General features: G+C 41.5%; 2 protein-coding genes across 30 annotated transcripts in view; one reads left to right on the top strand and one right to left on the bottom strand.

Moving 5' to 3' along the window:
* The window catches only part of PLEKHA3 (pleckstrin homology domain containing A3), a 109,888-nt gene that overhangs the window by 44,120 nt on the left and 48,453 nt on the right, over positions 1-17,315 (bottom strand). Inside the window, exon 8 of one of the 3 annotated variants that reach the window (XM_086750524.1) lies at positions 3,531-3,553. The exons of the other annotated variants lie outside the window; for them this stretch is intronic. Coding sequence (XP_086606650.1) covers positions 3,546-3,553 — 8 coding nt within the window. The 3' untranslated portion in view covers positions 3,531-3,545. Of the gene's footprint in view, positions 1-3,530; positions 3,554-17,315 lie in introns of those variants that run through there. 3 annotated transcript variants of the gene reach the window in all.
* The window catches only part of TTN (titin), a 249,366-nt gene that overhangs the window by 203,969 nt on the left and 28,082 nt on the right, over positions 1-17,315 (top strand). For all 27 annotated transcript variants that reach the window (XM_086750513.1, XM_086750508.1, XM_086750509.1 and 24 more), the window contains one exon: positions 105-17,210. In XM_086750513.1, coding sequence (XP_086606639.1) covers positions 105-17,210 — 17,106 coding nt within the window. The remainder of the gene's footprint in view (positions 1-104; positions 17,211-17,315) is intronic.

Below are 17,315 nucleotides of genomic sequence, written 5' to 3'. Positions count from 1 at the left end.
GTTCGTATCATGCCTTTTCTTTTTTGGGGGTGGGGAGCACATTCAGACAGTGTGAGATGAAATTCCTCTGTAATGTAATGTTTTATCTTTTCCTCACTTTTCAGACCCACCAGGTCCACCTGCAAATCCAAGAGTGACTGATACTACAAAGACAAGTGCATCTTTAGCCTGGAGCAAGCCTCACTATGATGGTGGTCTTGACATCATTGGCTATATAGTAGAGCATCAAAAGGAAGGAGAAGAAGAATGGGTAAAAGACACAACAGGGACTGCTTTAAGAATCACTCAGTTTGTTGTCGCTCATCTGCAGACAGGAGCCAAATACAATTTCAGAATCTCTGCCATGAATGCTGCAGGTGTTGGTGAACCAGCAGTAATTCCAAGTGTGGAAATCAAAGACCGGGAAGAGATTCCTGACTTTGAATTAGATGCTGAGTTAAGAAGAACACTTGTTGTTAGAGCTGGACTAACTATTCGGATTTTTGTGCCGATTAAAGGACGTCCAACTCCAGAAGTTACATGGACAAAAGATGATGTTTCACTCAAAGGACGTGCCAGTATTGAAAATACAGACTCTTTTACACTCTTGATCATCACAGAGTGCACCAGATACGATGCAGGAAAATATGTAATGACTCTTGAAAATGCTGCTGGTAAGAAGACTGGCTTTGTAAATGTAAAAGTCTTGGATACACCAGGTCCACCAATAAACCTTAAGCCTAGAGAAATAACCAAAGACAGCATCACCCTCCAATGGGATATGCCTCTGATAGATGGTGGTTCACGTATAACAAACTATATTGTTGAGAAGCGTGAATCGACTCGAAAAGCATATTCAACAGTCACAACCAACTGCCAGAAGTGTTCCTTCAGGATTCCTAATTTGGCTGAGGGATGTGAATACTATTTCAGAGTGCTGGCTGAAAATGAGTATGGTATTGGTGAACCAGCTGAAACTGCAGAACCAGTAAGAGCTTCTGAGGCACCATCCCCACCTGAGAGCCTTAATATTATGGATGTAACACGGAACTCAGTTAGCCTGGCTTGGCCAAAACCGGAACATGACGGTGGCAGCAAGATCACTGGGTATGTAATTGAAGCACAGAGAAAAGGAACCAACCAGTGGACACACATCACCACTGTAAAAACGCTGGACTGTGTAGTAAAGAATCTAACTGAAAATGAAGAGTATACTTTCCAGGTTATGGCAGTTAACAATGCTGGAAGAAGTGCCCCAAGAGAAAGCAGACCAGTTATTATCAAGGAGCAAACAATGCTTCCAGAGTTTGACCTCCGTGGCATCTACCAGAAAACAGTTATTGCCAAAGCTGGTGACAATATCAAGATTGAAATCCCTGTGCTTGGTCGTCCACGGCCTACCGTGACTTGGAAGAAAGAAGACCAGATACTTAAGCAAACACAAAGGATAAATTATGAAAATACCGCAACTGCAACCATACTAACCATCAATGAATGTAAGCGAAGTGATAGTGGTCAATATCCACTGTCAGCTAAAAATATTGTTGGAGAAGTTAGTGAAGTAATCACAGTTCAGGTTCATGACATACCTGGACCTCCTACTGGACCAATCAAATTTGATGAAATTTCTTCTGACTTTCTAACATTCTCATGGGAGCCTCCTTTGAATGATGGTGGTGTACCAATAAGTAACTATGTTGTAGAAATGCGTCAGACTGACAGTACCACATGGACTGAACTGGCAACAACAGTAATACGTACTACATTTAAAGCCACTCGTCTTACTACTGGAGTTGAGTATCAGTTCCGTGTTAAAGCGCAAAACAGATATGGAATTGGTCCAGCCATTGCTTCTGAGTCTGTAGTTGCCAACTACCCATTTAAGGTACCTGGGCCTCCTGGCACTCCTCAGGTGATTGCAGTCACCAAAGAAACCATGACCATTAGCTGGAATGAGCCTGTTACTGATGGTGGAAGCCCAATTCTGGGATATCATGTTGAAAGAAAAGAACGAAATAGCATTCTTTGGCAGACTGTAAGTAAAACGCTGGTGTCAGGCAATATCTTTAAATCAACTGGACTTACCGATGGCATTGCATATGAATTCCGTGTTATAGCAGAAAATCTGGCTGGGAAGAGTAAGCCAAGCAAGCCATCTGAGCCTGTGTTTGCCCTAGACCCAATAGATCCACCTGGTAAGCCAGTACCTCTGAACATTACAAGACATGCAGTCACACTGAAGTGGACTAAACCGGAATATAATGGAGGTTTTAAGATAACTGGCTACACTGTTGAAAAAAGAGACCTTCCTAATGGCCGTTGGCTAAAGGCTAATTTCAGCAACATACTAGAGACTGAATTCACTGTAAGTGGTTTGACAGAAGATGCTGCCTATGAATTCCGTGTGATTGCTAGGAACGCTGGTGGGGCTGTTAGTCAGCCCTCTGAGCCATCAGATGCAATAACTTGTAAAGACGACATTGAAGCACCAAAGATAAGGGTGGATGCTAAATACAAAGACACCTTAGTGCTGAAAGCAGGTGAAGTTTTCAGACTTGAGGCTGATGTTTCAGGTCGCCCTCCACCAACTATGACGTGGACAAAAGGAGAAAAAGAACTTGAAGACACAGCAAAATTAGAAATAAAAATAGCAGATTTCTCTACTGTTCTTATCAACAAAGATTCTTCAAGAAGAGATGGCGGTGCCTATACACTTACTGCAACAAATCCTGGTGGCTTTGCCAAGCATATATTCAATGTTAAAGTTCTTGATAGACCTGGTCCCCCAGAAGGGCCTTTGGCTGTGTCTGAAGTCACTGCAGAAAAATGTGTGCTGTCATGGCTACCTCCACTAGACGATGGAGGAGCGAAGATTGACCATTATGTGGTTGAAAAACGTGAAACCAGTAGATTGGCATGGACAGCTGTAGCCACAGAAGTTCCATTAACTAAACTGAAGGTTACAAAGCTGTTGAAGGGCAATGAGTATGTGTTCCGTGTTATGGCTGTTAACAAATATGGAGTTGGTGAGCCTCTGGAATCAGAGCCTGTTCTTGCAGTAAATCCTTATGTGCCACCTGATCCACCTAAAACACCTGAAGTTACAGCAATTACAAAAGATTCTATGGTTGTCTGTTGGGGCCATCCTGATTCTGATGGTGGGAGTCCAATAACTAACTATATTGTGGAACGTCGAGACAGGACTGGTCTACGATGGGTGAAATGTAACAAACGAGTTGTTACTGACTTACGTTATAAAGTGTCTGGACTGACAGAAGGCCATGAATATGAATACAGAGTCATGGCTGAAAATGCTGCTGGAGTCAGTGAGCCAAGCCCAACTAGTCCATTCTATAAAGCTTGTGATACCGTATTTAAGCCTGGTCCCCCAGGTAATCCTCGTGTTTTGGATAGCAGCAAGTCCTCAATTACAATAGCGTGGAACAAACCAATATATGATGGTGGTTCAGAGATCACAGGTTATATGGTTGAGATCGCACTACCTGAAGAAGATGAATGGAAGATCGTCACTCCACCAGTAGGTCTAAAGGCCACTTCTTTTACCATCACTGACCTGAAAGAAAATCAAGAGTATAAAATACGGATATATGCTATGAACTCTGAAGGTCTTGGAGAACCTGCTGTTGTTCCTGGGACTCCCAAAGCTGAAGAAAGAATGCTACCTCCAGAAATTGAACTTGATGCAGAACTACGTAAGGTTGTCACTATTAGAGCCTGTTGTACTCTAAGGCTCTTTGTCCCAATTAAAGGAAGACCAGCACCTGAAGTAAAATGGACAAGAGAACACGGGGAATCTTTGGATAGAGCAAGCATTGAATCAACAAGCTCTTACACTCTACTTATTGTTGAAAATGTAAATAGATTTGATAGTGGCAAATACATACTGACAATTGAAAACAGCTCAGGTAGTAAGTCAGCATTTGTGAACGTCAGAGTTCTTGATACTCCAGGAGCACCTCAAGATTTGAAAATAAAAGAAGTTACAAAATCATCAGTTACACTCACATGGGAGCCTCCTCTCATAGACGGTGGCTCTAAAATAAAAAATTACATTGTTGAAAAGCGTGAATCTACAAGAAAAGCTTATTCAACTGTTAATGCCAATTGCCACAAGACCAGCTGGAAAGTTGATTCACTGCAAGAAGGCTGCAACTACTACTTCAGAGTCCTAGCTGAAAATGAGTATGGAATAGGCCTTCCAGTTGAAACTTCAGAATCTGTAAAAGTATCAGAAAGACCACTTCCACCAGGGAAAATAACTTTATTGGACGTGACGAGAAATAGCGTATCCTTATCTTGGGAAAAACCTGAACATGATGGTGGTAGCAGAATTCTGGGCTACATTGTAGAAATGCAAAGCAAAGGCAGTGAAAAGTGGTCAACTTGTGCTACAGTAAAAGTTACAGAAGCCACTATCACAGGATTGATCCAAGGTGAAGAATACACTTTCCGTGTTTCAGCTCAGAATGAGAAAGGTATCAGTGATCCTCGCCAGCTGGGTATACCAGTTGTTGCAAAAGATCTTGTGATTCCACCAGCTTTCAAACTACTGTTTACCACTTTCAGTGTTCTAGCAGGAGAGGACTTAAAGGTTGATGTTCCTTTTGTTGGCCGACCCAAACCAGCAGTGTTTTGGCATAAAGATAATGTGGCATTGAAGCAGACTACAAGAGTAAATGAAGAAAGTTCAGAAAATAACACAGTGTTAACAATAAAAGAAGCATGCAAAGAAGATGTGGGGACATATTTAGTTAAACTTACAAACTCTGCAGGTGAAGCAAGTGAGACCCTAAATATTGTTGTCCTTGACAAACCAGGACCTCCAACTGGACCAGTAAAAGTAGATGAAGTTACAGCAGATAGTATTACCATTTCCTGGGAACCACCCAAGTATGATGGTGGTAGCTCTATCAATAATTACATTGTAGAAAAAAGAGACACTTCCACCACCACTTGGCAGATTGTATCAGCTACTGTTGCAAGAACAACTATAAAAGCATGTCGATTAAAGACTGGCTGTGAGTATCAGTTCAGAATTGCAGCTGAGAACAGATATGGGAAGAGTGCCTATCTCACTTCAGAGCCCATCATAGCCCAATACCCATTTAAACTTCCTGGTCCACCTGGAACACCATTTGTAACAAATGTCTCGAAAGACAGCATGGTGGTACAATGGAATGAACCAGTCAATGATGGTGGTAGCAAGATCATTGGATATCACTTGGAACGCAAAGAAAGAAACAGCATTCTCTGGGCTAAACTGAATAAAACACCTATTCCAGATACCAAATTTAAGACAACTGGCCTTGAGGAAGGTCTTGAATATGAGTTTAGAGTTTATGCAGAAAACATAGTGGGCATTGGAAAGGCAAGCAGAGCATCTGAGTGCTATACTGCACATGACCCTTGTGACCCTCCAGGTCGTCCAGAACCTATAATTGTCACAAGAAGCTCAGTAACACTTCAGTGGAAGAAACCTGCATATGATGGTGGAAGTAAGATCACAGGCTATGTTGTTGAAAAGAAGGAGCTACCTGATGGTCGCTGGATGAAAGCAAGCTTTACAAATGTCATTGATACCCAATTTGAAGTAACTGGTCTAGTTGAAAACCAGAGGTATGAGTTCCGTGTTATAGCACGAAATGCTGCAGGTGTTTTCAGTGAACCATCTGAGAGTTCAGGGGCAATTACAGCAAGAGATGAAGTAGAACCACCTCATATAAGTATGGATCCAAAATATAAAGACACTATTGTAGTGCATGCTGGTGAGTCATTCAAGCTTGATGCTGATGTTCATGGCAAACCAATACCTTCCATTCAGTGGTTAAAAGGTGATTCTGAGCTGACAAACACTGCTCGTATGGAAATTAAAAGTACCGATTTTGCAACAAGCCTTAGTGTGAAGGAGGCCATTAGAATTGACAGTGGTCAGTATGTACTATTGGCAAAGAATGTTGCAGGTGAAAAGAAAGTTCCTGTTAATGTCAAAGTTCTTGATAGACCTGGACCACCAGAAGGACCTGTTGAGATTACAGGTGTTACTGCTGAAAAATGCATGCTGTCATGGAAGCCTCCACTACAAGATGGTGGTAGTGACATTTCACACTACATTGTAGAAAAAAGAGAAACCAGTCGGTTGGTGTGGACAGTCGTTGATTCAAATGTGCAAACCCTAAATTGCAAAGTTACAAAACTTTTAGAAGGAAATGAATATATTTTCCGCATCATGGCAGTAAATAAATACGGTGTTGGTGAACCTCTTGAGTCTGAACCAGTACTTGCAAAGAACCCATTTGTAGTGCCACTTCCACCAAAGGCACCAGAAGTCACAGCCATTACCAAAGATTCTATGATAGTTGTATGGGAAAGGCCAGCTTCAGATGGCGGTAGTGAAATCCTAGGCTACGTCCTTGAAAAACGAGATAAGGAAGGTATTCGCTGGACAAGATGTAACAAACGCCTGATAAGTGAACTGCGATGCAGAGTGACTGGTCTTATAGAAAATCATGATTACGAGTACAGAGTTTCAGCTGAAAATGCTGCTGGTCTTAGTGAACCAAGCCCACCTTCCACTTACTACAAAGCATGTGATCCTATTTACAAGCCTGGTCCACCCAATAATCCTAAAGTTGTGGATGTTACAAGAGCTTCAGTTTTCCTTTCATGGGGTAAACCTATCTATGATGGTGGCTCTGAAATTCAGGGATACATTGTGGAAAAATGTGATGTAAGTGATGGTGAATGGGCAATTTGTACCCCTCCAACTGGAATTAAGAATACTCACATGGAAGTAGAAAAATTAGTGGAAAAACATGAATACAAATTCCGCATATGTGCAGTTAATAAAGCAGGAGTTGGAGAGCATGCAGATGTTCCTGGTTCTGTTATTGTGGAAGAAAAGATGGAGGCACCAGACCTGGACCTTGACATGGAATTAAGGAAGATTGTAAATGTGAGGGCCGGAGGTTCCTTGAGGCTGTTTGTTCCCATCAGAGGTCGTCCAACACCTGAAGTGAAATGGGGTAAAATGGATGGTGATATCAGAGAGGCAGCTATTATTGATACCACTAGCAGCTTTACTTCCCTTGTTCTAGACAATGTTAACAGATTTGATACTGGAAAGTATACTCTGACTTTAGAAAACAGCAGTGGAACAAAGTCTGCCTTTGTCAGTGTAAGAGTACTGGATACCCCAAGTGCACCTGTTAATTTAAAAATCAGAGAGATCACTAAAGACTCTGTTTCACTTTCATGGGAGCCTCCTCTCTTGGATGGTGGAGGAAAAATAAAGAACTACATTATTGAAAAGCGTGAAGCAACAAGAAAGGCATATGCAGCTGTTGTAACAAACTGCCACAAAACTTCATGGAAAGTAGATCAACTTCAAGAGGGCTGCTATTACTTCTTTAGAATCTCTGCTGAGAATGAATATGGAATTGGCCTCCCTGCGGAAACTAGTGACCCAATTAAAGTTGCTGAAGTTCCACAGCCTCCTGGGAAAATAACAGTGGACGATGTCACTAGAAATAGTGTCTCGCTAAGCTGGGCAAAACCTGAACATGATGGTGGCAGCAAAATCATACAATACATTGTTGAAATGCAAGCAAAGGGTAGTGAGAAGTGGTCAGAGTGTGCTCGTGTAAAAACACTTGAAGCGGTTGTTACTAACCTAACCCAAGGGGAAGAATATCTTTTTAGAGTAATGGCTGTAAATGAAAAGGGTAAGAGTGATCCTAGAGCACTTGCAGTTCCAATAGTTGCCAAAGACCTGGTGATTGAACCTGACGTAAGACCTGCTTTTCACAGTTATAGTATCCAAGTGGGACAAGATCTGAAAGTAGAAGTACCAATTGCAGGTCGACCTAAGCCAACCGTTACCTGGGTAAAAGATGGCCAGCCATTAAGGCAGACAACAAGAGTCAACGTTAGCGATTTGACTGATCTCACTATATTGAATATTAAAGAAACTAGCAAAGAGGACAGTGGCACTTATGAAATCACTGTGGCTAACATTGTTGGGCAAAAGTCTGCCTCTGTTGAAATTATAACTCTAGACAAACCTGACCCTCCGGTAGGACCTGTGAAGTTTGATGAAATAAGTGCAGAAAGTATTACCCTATCATGGAATCCACCGACATACACAGGCGGCTGCCAGATCACCAACTATGTTGTTCACAAGAGAGATACAACCACCACTGTATGGGAAACAGTTTCAGCTACTGTTGCAAGAACTACACTGAAGGTGACAAGACTGAAAACTGGTTCAGAATACCAGTTCAGAATATTTGCTGAGAACAGGTATGGGCAGAGCTTTGCATTGGAATCTGCACCGGTTGTAGCACAGTACCCCTACAAGGAACCAGGACCTCCTGGCACACCATTTGTGACAATAGTTACAAAAGACTCCATGGTTGTACAGTGGCATGAACCGATAAATGATGGTGGCAGTAGAGTGTTAGGCTACCATCTTGAGAGAAAGGAGAAAAACAGCATTTTATGGGCTAAGGTGAACAAGACAATTATTCAGGATACAAGTTTTAAGACAACTAACCTTGAAGAAGGAATTGAATATGAGTTCCGAGTTTCTGCAGAAAATATTGTTGGTGTAGGCAAAACAAGTAAAGTTTCTGAGTGCTATGTAGCTCGTGACCCATGTGATCCTCCAGGTCGCCCAGAAGCTATAATAATAAAAAGAACCTCTATTACTCTACAGTGGACCAAACCAGAATATGATGGAGGAAGTAAGATTACTGGTTATATTGTAGAGAAACGTGACTTGCCAGATGGTCGCTGGATGAAAGCTAGCTTTACAAATATCATTGAAACTCAGTTCACTGTAACAGGACTTACTGAAGACCAAAGATATGAATTTAGAGTAATTGCAAAGAACGCTGCAGGTGCAATAAGCAAACCTTCTGACAGTACAGGACCAATAACAGCAAGGGATGAAGTTGAACTTCCACGAATTTCAATGGATCCAAAGTACAAAGACACAATTGTTGTAAATGCTGGCGAAACATTCAGACTTGAGGCTGATGTTCACGGAAAGCCACTACCAACCATTAAGTGGTACAAAGGAGATAAAGAGCTTGAGGAAACTGCTAGATACGAAATAAAGAACACAGATTTCAGTGCATTAATAATTGTAAAAGATGCTATTAGAGTTGATGGTGGACAGTACATTTTAGAAGCCTCTAATGTTGCAGGAACAAAGACAGTACCAGTAAATGTAAAAGTCTTGGACAGGCCAGGACCTCCAGAGGGCCCAGTCCAAGTGACAGGAGTTACAGCTGAAAAATGTTCATTGGCATGGGCTCCTCCTCTTCATGATGGTGGCAGTGATATTTCTCATTACATTGTAGAGAAAAGAGAAACTAGTCGTCTAGCGTGGACTGTTGTTGCTTCAGAAGTCTTACCTACAATGCTGAAAGTAACAAAACTCTTGGAAGGAAATGAATATGTTTTCCGTATTATGGCAGTTAACAAATATGGGGTTGGTGAGCCATTAGAATCAGTGCCAGTAATGATGAAAAATCCATTTGTGGTTCCTGGACCACCAAAGGCCTTGGAAGTTACCAACATCACAAAGGATTCTATGACTGTCTGCTGGAGCCGGCCAGAAAGTGATGGAGGTAGTGAAATCATAGGTTACATTGTAGAAAAGAGAGACCGAGCAGGCATCAGATGGATAAAATGCAATAAACGCCGAATTACAGATTTGCGATTAAGAGTTACAGGATTAACAGAGGATCATGAGTATGAATTCAGAGTTTCTGCTGAAAATGCTGCTGGAGTGGGTGAACCAAGCCAAGTTTCTCCTTACTTTAAAGCTTGTGACCCCATGTTCAAGCCTGGCCCACCTACAAATGCCCATGTTGTGGATACTACCAAAAGTTCAGTTACACTTGGTTGGAGTAAACCTATTTATGATGGTGGTTGTGAAATCCAGGGATACCTTGTAGAAATATGTAAAGCAGATGAAGATGAATGGTCACTTGTTACTCCGCAAACAGGTGTACGTGCTACTCGATTTGAAATCAAAAAGCTTACTGAACATCAAGAATATAAACTACGAGTGTGTGCCCTCAACAAGGTTGGTGTAGGAGAGCCTGCATCAGTTCCTGGTACTATTAAACCAGAAGACAAACTTGAAGCTCCAGAACTTGATATTGATTCAGAGCTAAGGAAAGGAATAGTGGTTAGAGCTGGTGGGTCTGCTAGGATTCACATACCATTCAGGGGACGACCAACACCAGACGTCATGTGGTCTCGAGAAGAAGGTGAATTCACAGAAAAAGTTCAGATTGATAAAGGCATAAACTACACACAACTTTCAATTGACAACTGCGATAGAAATGATGCTGGAAAGTACATTCTTAAGTTGGAGAACAGCAGTGGTTCTAAATCTGCATTTGTTACAGTAAAAGTCTTGGACACTCCAGGACCACCACAAAACTTAGTGGTAAAGGATATAAAGAAGGACTCTGCTGTATTATCTTGGGAACCACCCATTATCGATGGTGGTGCAAAGGTAAAGAACTATGTAATAGACAAGCGTGAGTCAACCAGGAAGGCATTTGCAAATGTAAGTGCTAAGTGTGGCAAGACAAGTTTTAAAGTTGAAAATCTTACAGAAGGAGCAATTTATTACTTCAGAGTTATGGCTGAAAATGAATTTGGAATTGGTGTTCCAGCTGAAACCACAGATGCTGTCAAAGCCTCAGAGCCACCTCTGCCTCCTGGGAAAGTAACACTCACTGATGTGACTCAGAGAAGTGCATCACTTACATGGGAAAAACCTGAACATGATGGGGGCAGCAGAATTTTGGGATACATTGTTGAAATGCTGCCTAAAGGAACAGAAAAATGGAGTGTTGTTAGTGAGACCAAAACATGCAATGCAGTTGTGTCTGGTTTGAGTCCAGGACAGGAATATCAATTTCATGTGATTGCCTACAATGAAAAAGGCAAAAGCGATCCCAGAGCACTTGGAATTCCTGTGATAGCTAAAGACTTGACAATTGAGCCAAGTTTCAAACTCATGTTTAATACATACAGTGTACAGGCTGGAGAAGATCTGAAGGTAGAAGTACCATTTATAGGTAGACCCAAACCTGCTATTACTTGGACAAAAGATGAGCAGCCACTGAAACAGACAACCAGATTACATATTGAGGATACATCAACATCAACTATCTTACATATTAAAGAAAGCAACAAGGAAGATTTTGGTAAATATACAGTAACAGCAACAAACACAGCAGGTACAGCAACAGAGCACCTGAGCATAATCGTATTGGAAAAGCCTGGCCCAGCACGGGGACCTGTCCGCTTTGATGAAGTTAGCTCAGACTTTGTTGTTTTATCATGGGATCCACCAGATTATACTGGTGGCTGTCAGATAAGCAACTATATAGTAGAAAAGCGTGACACAAGCACTACCACATGGAGCATTGTGTCAGCAACTGTTGCAAGAACAACTATCAAAGCAACAAAGCTTAAAACAGGTTCTGAATATCAGTTCAGGATTTCTGCTGAAAATAGATATGGGAAGAGCTCTCCTTTGGATTCTAAACCAGTTGTTGTGCAATACCCCTACAAGGTGCCTGGTCCACCTGGAACCCCATTTGTAACAGCAGCTTCCAAGGACCATATGATCGTACAATGGCATGAACCAGTTAATGATGGAGGAAGCAAAGTTCTTGGCTACCATCTTGAACGTAAAGATAAGAACAGTATTCTTTGGACAAAACAGAACAAGTCACTCATTGCAGACACCAAATATAAAACAGATGGCCTTGAAGAAGGTCTTGAATATGAGTTCAGAGTTTCTGCTGAAAACATTGTTGGCATTGGCAAAGTCAGCAAAGTATCAGAATTGTATGTTGCCCGAGATCCTTGTGATCCACCTGGGCGTCCAGAGGCCATTGCTGTTACAAGAAATAACATCACACTGAAGTGGAAAAAACCAGAATATGATGGTGGAAGTAAAATAACTGGATATATTGTAGAAAAGAAAGAACTACCAGATGGTCGCTGGATGAAAGCCAGCTTTACAAATGTGTTGGAAACAGAATTTACAGTAAGTGGTCTTGTTGAAGACCAACGATATGAATTTAGAGTAATTGCAAGAAATGCAGCAGGCTGCTTGAGTGAACCATCTGAAAGTACAGGGCCCATTACTGCCAGAGATGAAATTGAAGCACCAGGGGCTTCACTAGATCCTAAATACAAAGATGTCATTGTTGTTCATGCTGGAGAAACCTTTGTTCTTGAAGCTGATATTCATGGAAAACCTATTCCTGACATTACATGGTCAAAAGATGGTAAAGACCTTGAAGAAGCAACTGCAAGAATGGAAATTAAATCTACCATCCAGAAAACAACTCTTACTGTCAAAGACTGTATAAGAGTAGATGGAGGTCACTATACTCTTAACCTCAGAAATGTTGGTGGTACAAAATCTATACCAATCACTGTAAAGGTGCTCGATAGACCAGGACCTCCAGAAGGACCACTGAAGGTTACAGGTGTCACTGCAGAAAAATGCTACTTGGCATGGGCTCCACCTTTACATGATGGTGGTTCTAGTATCTCACATTATATCATTGAGAAAAGAGAGACAAGCAGGCTTTCATGGACACAAGTAGCAACAGATGTGCAGGCTCTTAACCACAAAGTAACCAGACTCCTTGCTGGCAATGAGTACATTTTCCGTGTAATGGCAGTGAACAAATACGGAACTGGAGAACCCTTGGAATCTGAGCCAATTGTGGCTCGTAATCCATACAAACCCCCTGGTCCTCCTTCAACACCTGAAGTTTCAGCAATCACAAAAGATTCTATGGTTGTGACATGGGGTCGCCCAGAAGACAATGGGGGAGCTGAAATTGAAGGTTACATACTTGAAAAACGAGACAAAGATGGTATCCGGTGGACCAAATGCAATAAGAAAAGGCTGACGGACTTGCGATTCAGAGTAACAGGTCTTACTGATGGGCATTTCTATGAATTTAGAGTTTCTGCTGAAAATGCTGCAGGGGTAGGGGAACCCAGTGAGCCATCCATTTTCTATCGTGCTTGTGATATATTATATCCACCAGGTCCACCAAGCAATCCAAAGGTTACAGATACTTCCAGGTCATCAGTTTCCCTTGCCTGGAGTAAGCCCGTTTATGATGGTGGTGCTCCAGTTAAGGGATATGTAGTAGAAGTAAAAGAAGCTGCTGCTGATGAATGGACTACCTGCACTCCACCAACAGGCCTACAAGCAAAACAGTTCACTGTAACGAAACTGAAAGAGAACCAGGAGTATAACTTCCGCATCTGTGCCATCAACTCGGAAGGAGTAGGAGAACCTGCTACTATACCTGGTACAGTCATAGCAGCAGAGAAGATTGAACCTCCTGAAATTGAACTTGATGCAGATCTCAGAAAAGTAGTCACTGTACGTGCTAGTGGTACATTACGCCTGTTTGTCACTATCAAAGGAAGACCAGAGCCTGAAGTTAAATGGGAAAAAGCAGAAGGAACAATTAGTGAGCGAGCTCAGATTGAAGTTACCGGTTCCTATACAATGCTAGTCATTGACAATGTGAATAGATTTGATAGTGGTAGATACAATCTTACTTTAGAGAACAACAGTGGCAAAAAATCAGCTTTTGTTAATGTCAGAGTGCTTGATACACCTAGTGCACCTATAAACCTGACAATCAGAGAAGTTAAGAAAGATTCTGTAACATTAGCCTGGGAACCGCCACTTATTGATGGTGGAGCTAAAATTACCAACTATGTAGTTGAAAAGCGAGAATCCACAAGAAAGGCATATGCCACAATTACAAACAACTGCACTAAGAATTCCTTCAAAATTACTCAACTACAAGAAGGATGTAGTTATTACTTCCGTGTTCTAGCTGTAAATGAATATGGGGTTGGCTTACCAGCAGAAACACCTGACCCTATTAAGGTTTCTGAACCACCTTCTCCACCTGCAAAGGTTGTTCTTGTTGATGTAACTCGCAACTCTGCTACAATTAAATGGGAAAAGCCAGAGAGTGATGGTGGCAGTAAAATTACTGGTTATATAGTAGAAATGCAAACTAAAGGAAGTATAAAATGGAGTGCATGTACACAGGTGAAAACATTAGAAGCAACAATAACAGGCTTAAGTATGGGAGAAGAGTACAGTTTCAGAGTGATTGCTGTTAATGAAAAAGGAAAAAGTGATCCAAGAGAACTTGGTGTCCCAGTTATTGCAAAAGATATTGAAATCCACCCATCTGCTGAGCTGCTTTTCAACACATTCACTGTGAAAGCTGGAGATGATCTTAAGATTGATGTGCCATTCAGAGGGCGTCCTCTTCCAACTGCTAGCTGGAAGAAGGATGGGAATCCCTTAAAAGAGACAACCAGGGTAAATGTTCAGACATCAAAGACCTCAACTTCACTGTCCATCAAGGAAGCTTCAAGTGAAGATTTGGGACATTATGAATTACATCTTTCAAATACTGCTGGATCAACAACAGCTTCTTTAACTGTAATTGTCCTTGACAGACCAGGACCACCAACTGATGTGCATATTGATGAAATTAGTGCTGATAGCGTAACCCTGTCTTGGAAACCCCCAGCATATGATGGTGGGTGCCATATTAGCAATTACATTGTGGAGAAGCGTGAAACTACCACAACAATGTGGGATGTAGTATCTGCAGCAGTTGCAAGAACTTCAATTAAAGTATCTCGACTCACCACTGGCTCTGAATATCAGTTCCGTATTTGTTCAGAAAACCGCTATGGGAAAAGCACTTACACTAATTCTCCTTCTGTTGTGGCGGAGTATCCATTTAAGCCTCCAGGACCACCCGGAACTCCTCATGTGGCACATGCAACTAAAGCTTTCATGATTGTAACTTGGCAAGTACCAGTTAATGATGGAGGTAGCAGAGTACTAGGGTATCACTTGGAGCGTAAAGAAAGAAGCAGCATCCTTTGGACAAAAGTCAACAAGAGCCTTATACCTGATACACAAATGAAAGTTACAGGTCTTGATGAAGGACTGCTGTATGAATATCGTGTGTATGCTGAAAACATTGCTGGAATAGGCAAATGCAGTAAATCATGTGAACCAGTTGCTGCAAGAGATCCATGTGATCCTCCGGGTCAACCAGAAGTTACTAATATTACAAGAACATGTGTCTCACTGAAATGGACTAAACCAGAATATGATGGTGGAGCTAAAGTAACAGGATATATTATTGAACGCAGAGAGATACCAGATGGTCGTTGGCTAAAGTGTAATTTTACTAATGTACAAGAAACATACTTTGATGTAGGTGGACTTACAGAAGACCAGCGATATGAATTCCGTGTGATTGCAAAGAACGCTGCTGGACTCTTCAGTCAGCCATCTGAATCGACTGGACCTGTGACTGTAAAAGATGATGTAGAGGCTCCAAGAATTATGATGGATGCCAAATTCAGGGATGTTGTAGTTGTGAAAGCTGGAGAGGTGTTTAAAGTCAATGCTGATATTGCAGGACGGCCAATACCAGTGATTTCATGGACAAAGGATGGCAAGGACCTTGAAGGAAAAGCTAGAGTTGAAACAGTCTCAACAGATCACACTACTGCAATAACCATTAAGGACTGTATCCGAGGTGATTCAGGACAGTATGTACTAACATTACAAAATGTTGCAGGAACAAAATCTTTGGCAATTAACTGCAAAGTACTTGATAGACCTGGCCCACCTGCAGGCCCATTAGAAATAAATGGCCTTACTGCTGAAAAGTGCCATTTATCATGGGGACCCCCTCAAGAAAATGGCGGTGCAGATATTGATTATTATGTTGTAGAAAAACGTGAGACTAGTAGAATTGCATGGACACTTTGTGAAGCAGAGCTTAGAACAACATCCTGTAAAGTGACAAAACTGCTGAAGGGTAATGAGTATATTTTCAGAGTGATGGGAGTTAACAAATATGGCATTGGTGAGCCTCTAGAAAGTGTTGCTGTCAAAGCCCTAGACCCATTTACAGTTCCAAGTCCACCTACATCATTAGAGATCACCAATGTGAGCAAAGATTCAATAACTCTGTGCTGGGCAAGACCTGAGTCTGATGGAGGCAATGAGATCTCTGGCTATGTAATTGAAAGGCGTGAGAAAACTAGCCTAAGATGGATTCGTGTAAACAAAAAGCCAGTTTACGATTTAAGAGTGAAATCATCTGGTCTCCGTGAAGGATGTGAATATGAATTCCGGGTTTATGCAGAAAATGCTGCTGGCCTCAGTCTTCCAAGTGAAACCACACCACTAGTTCGGGCAGAAGATCCGATCTTCTTGCCATCTCCCCCATCTAAACCTAAGATTATGGATTCTACAAGGTCAAATATCACAATTGGGTGGACAAAGCCACTGTATGATGGAGGTGCTCCAGTAACGGGATACACGGTTGAGTACAAGAAAACTGATGAAGCTGACTGGATAACTGCTGTTCAGAACTTAAGAGGCACAGAATACACCGTAACTGGATTGGTATCAGGCTCTGAATACGTCTTTAGAGTGAAATCCATTAACAAAATCGGTGTTAGTGAACCAAGTGATGTCTCAGAACCTCAGGTGGCAAAAGAAAGAGAAGAAGAACCTGTGTTTGATATTGACAGTGAAATGAGGAAGACTTTGATTGTGAAGGCTGGTGGATCATTCACAATGACTATTCCTTTCAGAGGCAAACCAGTCCCAAATGTAACATGGAACAAACCAGACACTGATCTCCGTACACGAGCAAGCATTGATACTTCAGATAATTACACATCTCTTACTATTGAAAAAGCAACAAGAAGCGATTCTGGAAAATACACATTAACATTGCAAAACATCCTGAACACTGCTACCTTGACTTTAATTGTCAAAGTTCTTGATACTCCTGGCCCACCATCTAATATTGCAGCAAAAGACGTAACTAAAGAATCTGTTGTATTATCTTGGGATGTTCCTGAAAATGATGGTGGAGCACCTGTGAAGAACTATGTTATTGAAAAACGAGAAGCTAGCAAAAAAGCATGGGTCACTGTGACAAACAATTGTCATCGCCTGTCCTACAAAGTGACTGGCTTACAAGAAGGTGCCATTTACTATTTCCGGGTTTCTGGAGAAAATGAGTATGGTGTTGGAGTGCCTTCTGAGACCAAGGAGGGAACAAAAATAACAGGTGTGTTTTACTAAGAAATATATTTTTAATATGTAAAACAATATGTGTTTCTAAATGTTTACTTCAAAATAATATAAAATGTGTTAAATCTGTTTACAGTAAAAA

The sequence above is a fragment of the Chlamydotis macqueenii genome, chromosome 6, assembly GCF_036417535.1.
Source record: "Chlamydotis macqueenii isolate bChlMac1 chromosome 6, bChlMac1.mat, whole genome shotgun sequence".
Classification (NCBI taxonomy): Eukaryota; Metazoa; Chordata; class Aves; order Otidiformes; family Otididae; genus Chlamydotis; species Chlamydotis macqueenii.
This window is presented reverse-complemented; position numbering and strand designations above follow the sequence as displayed.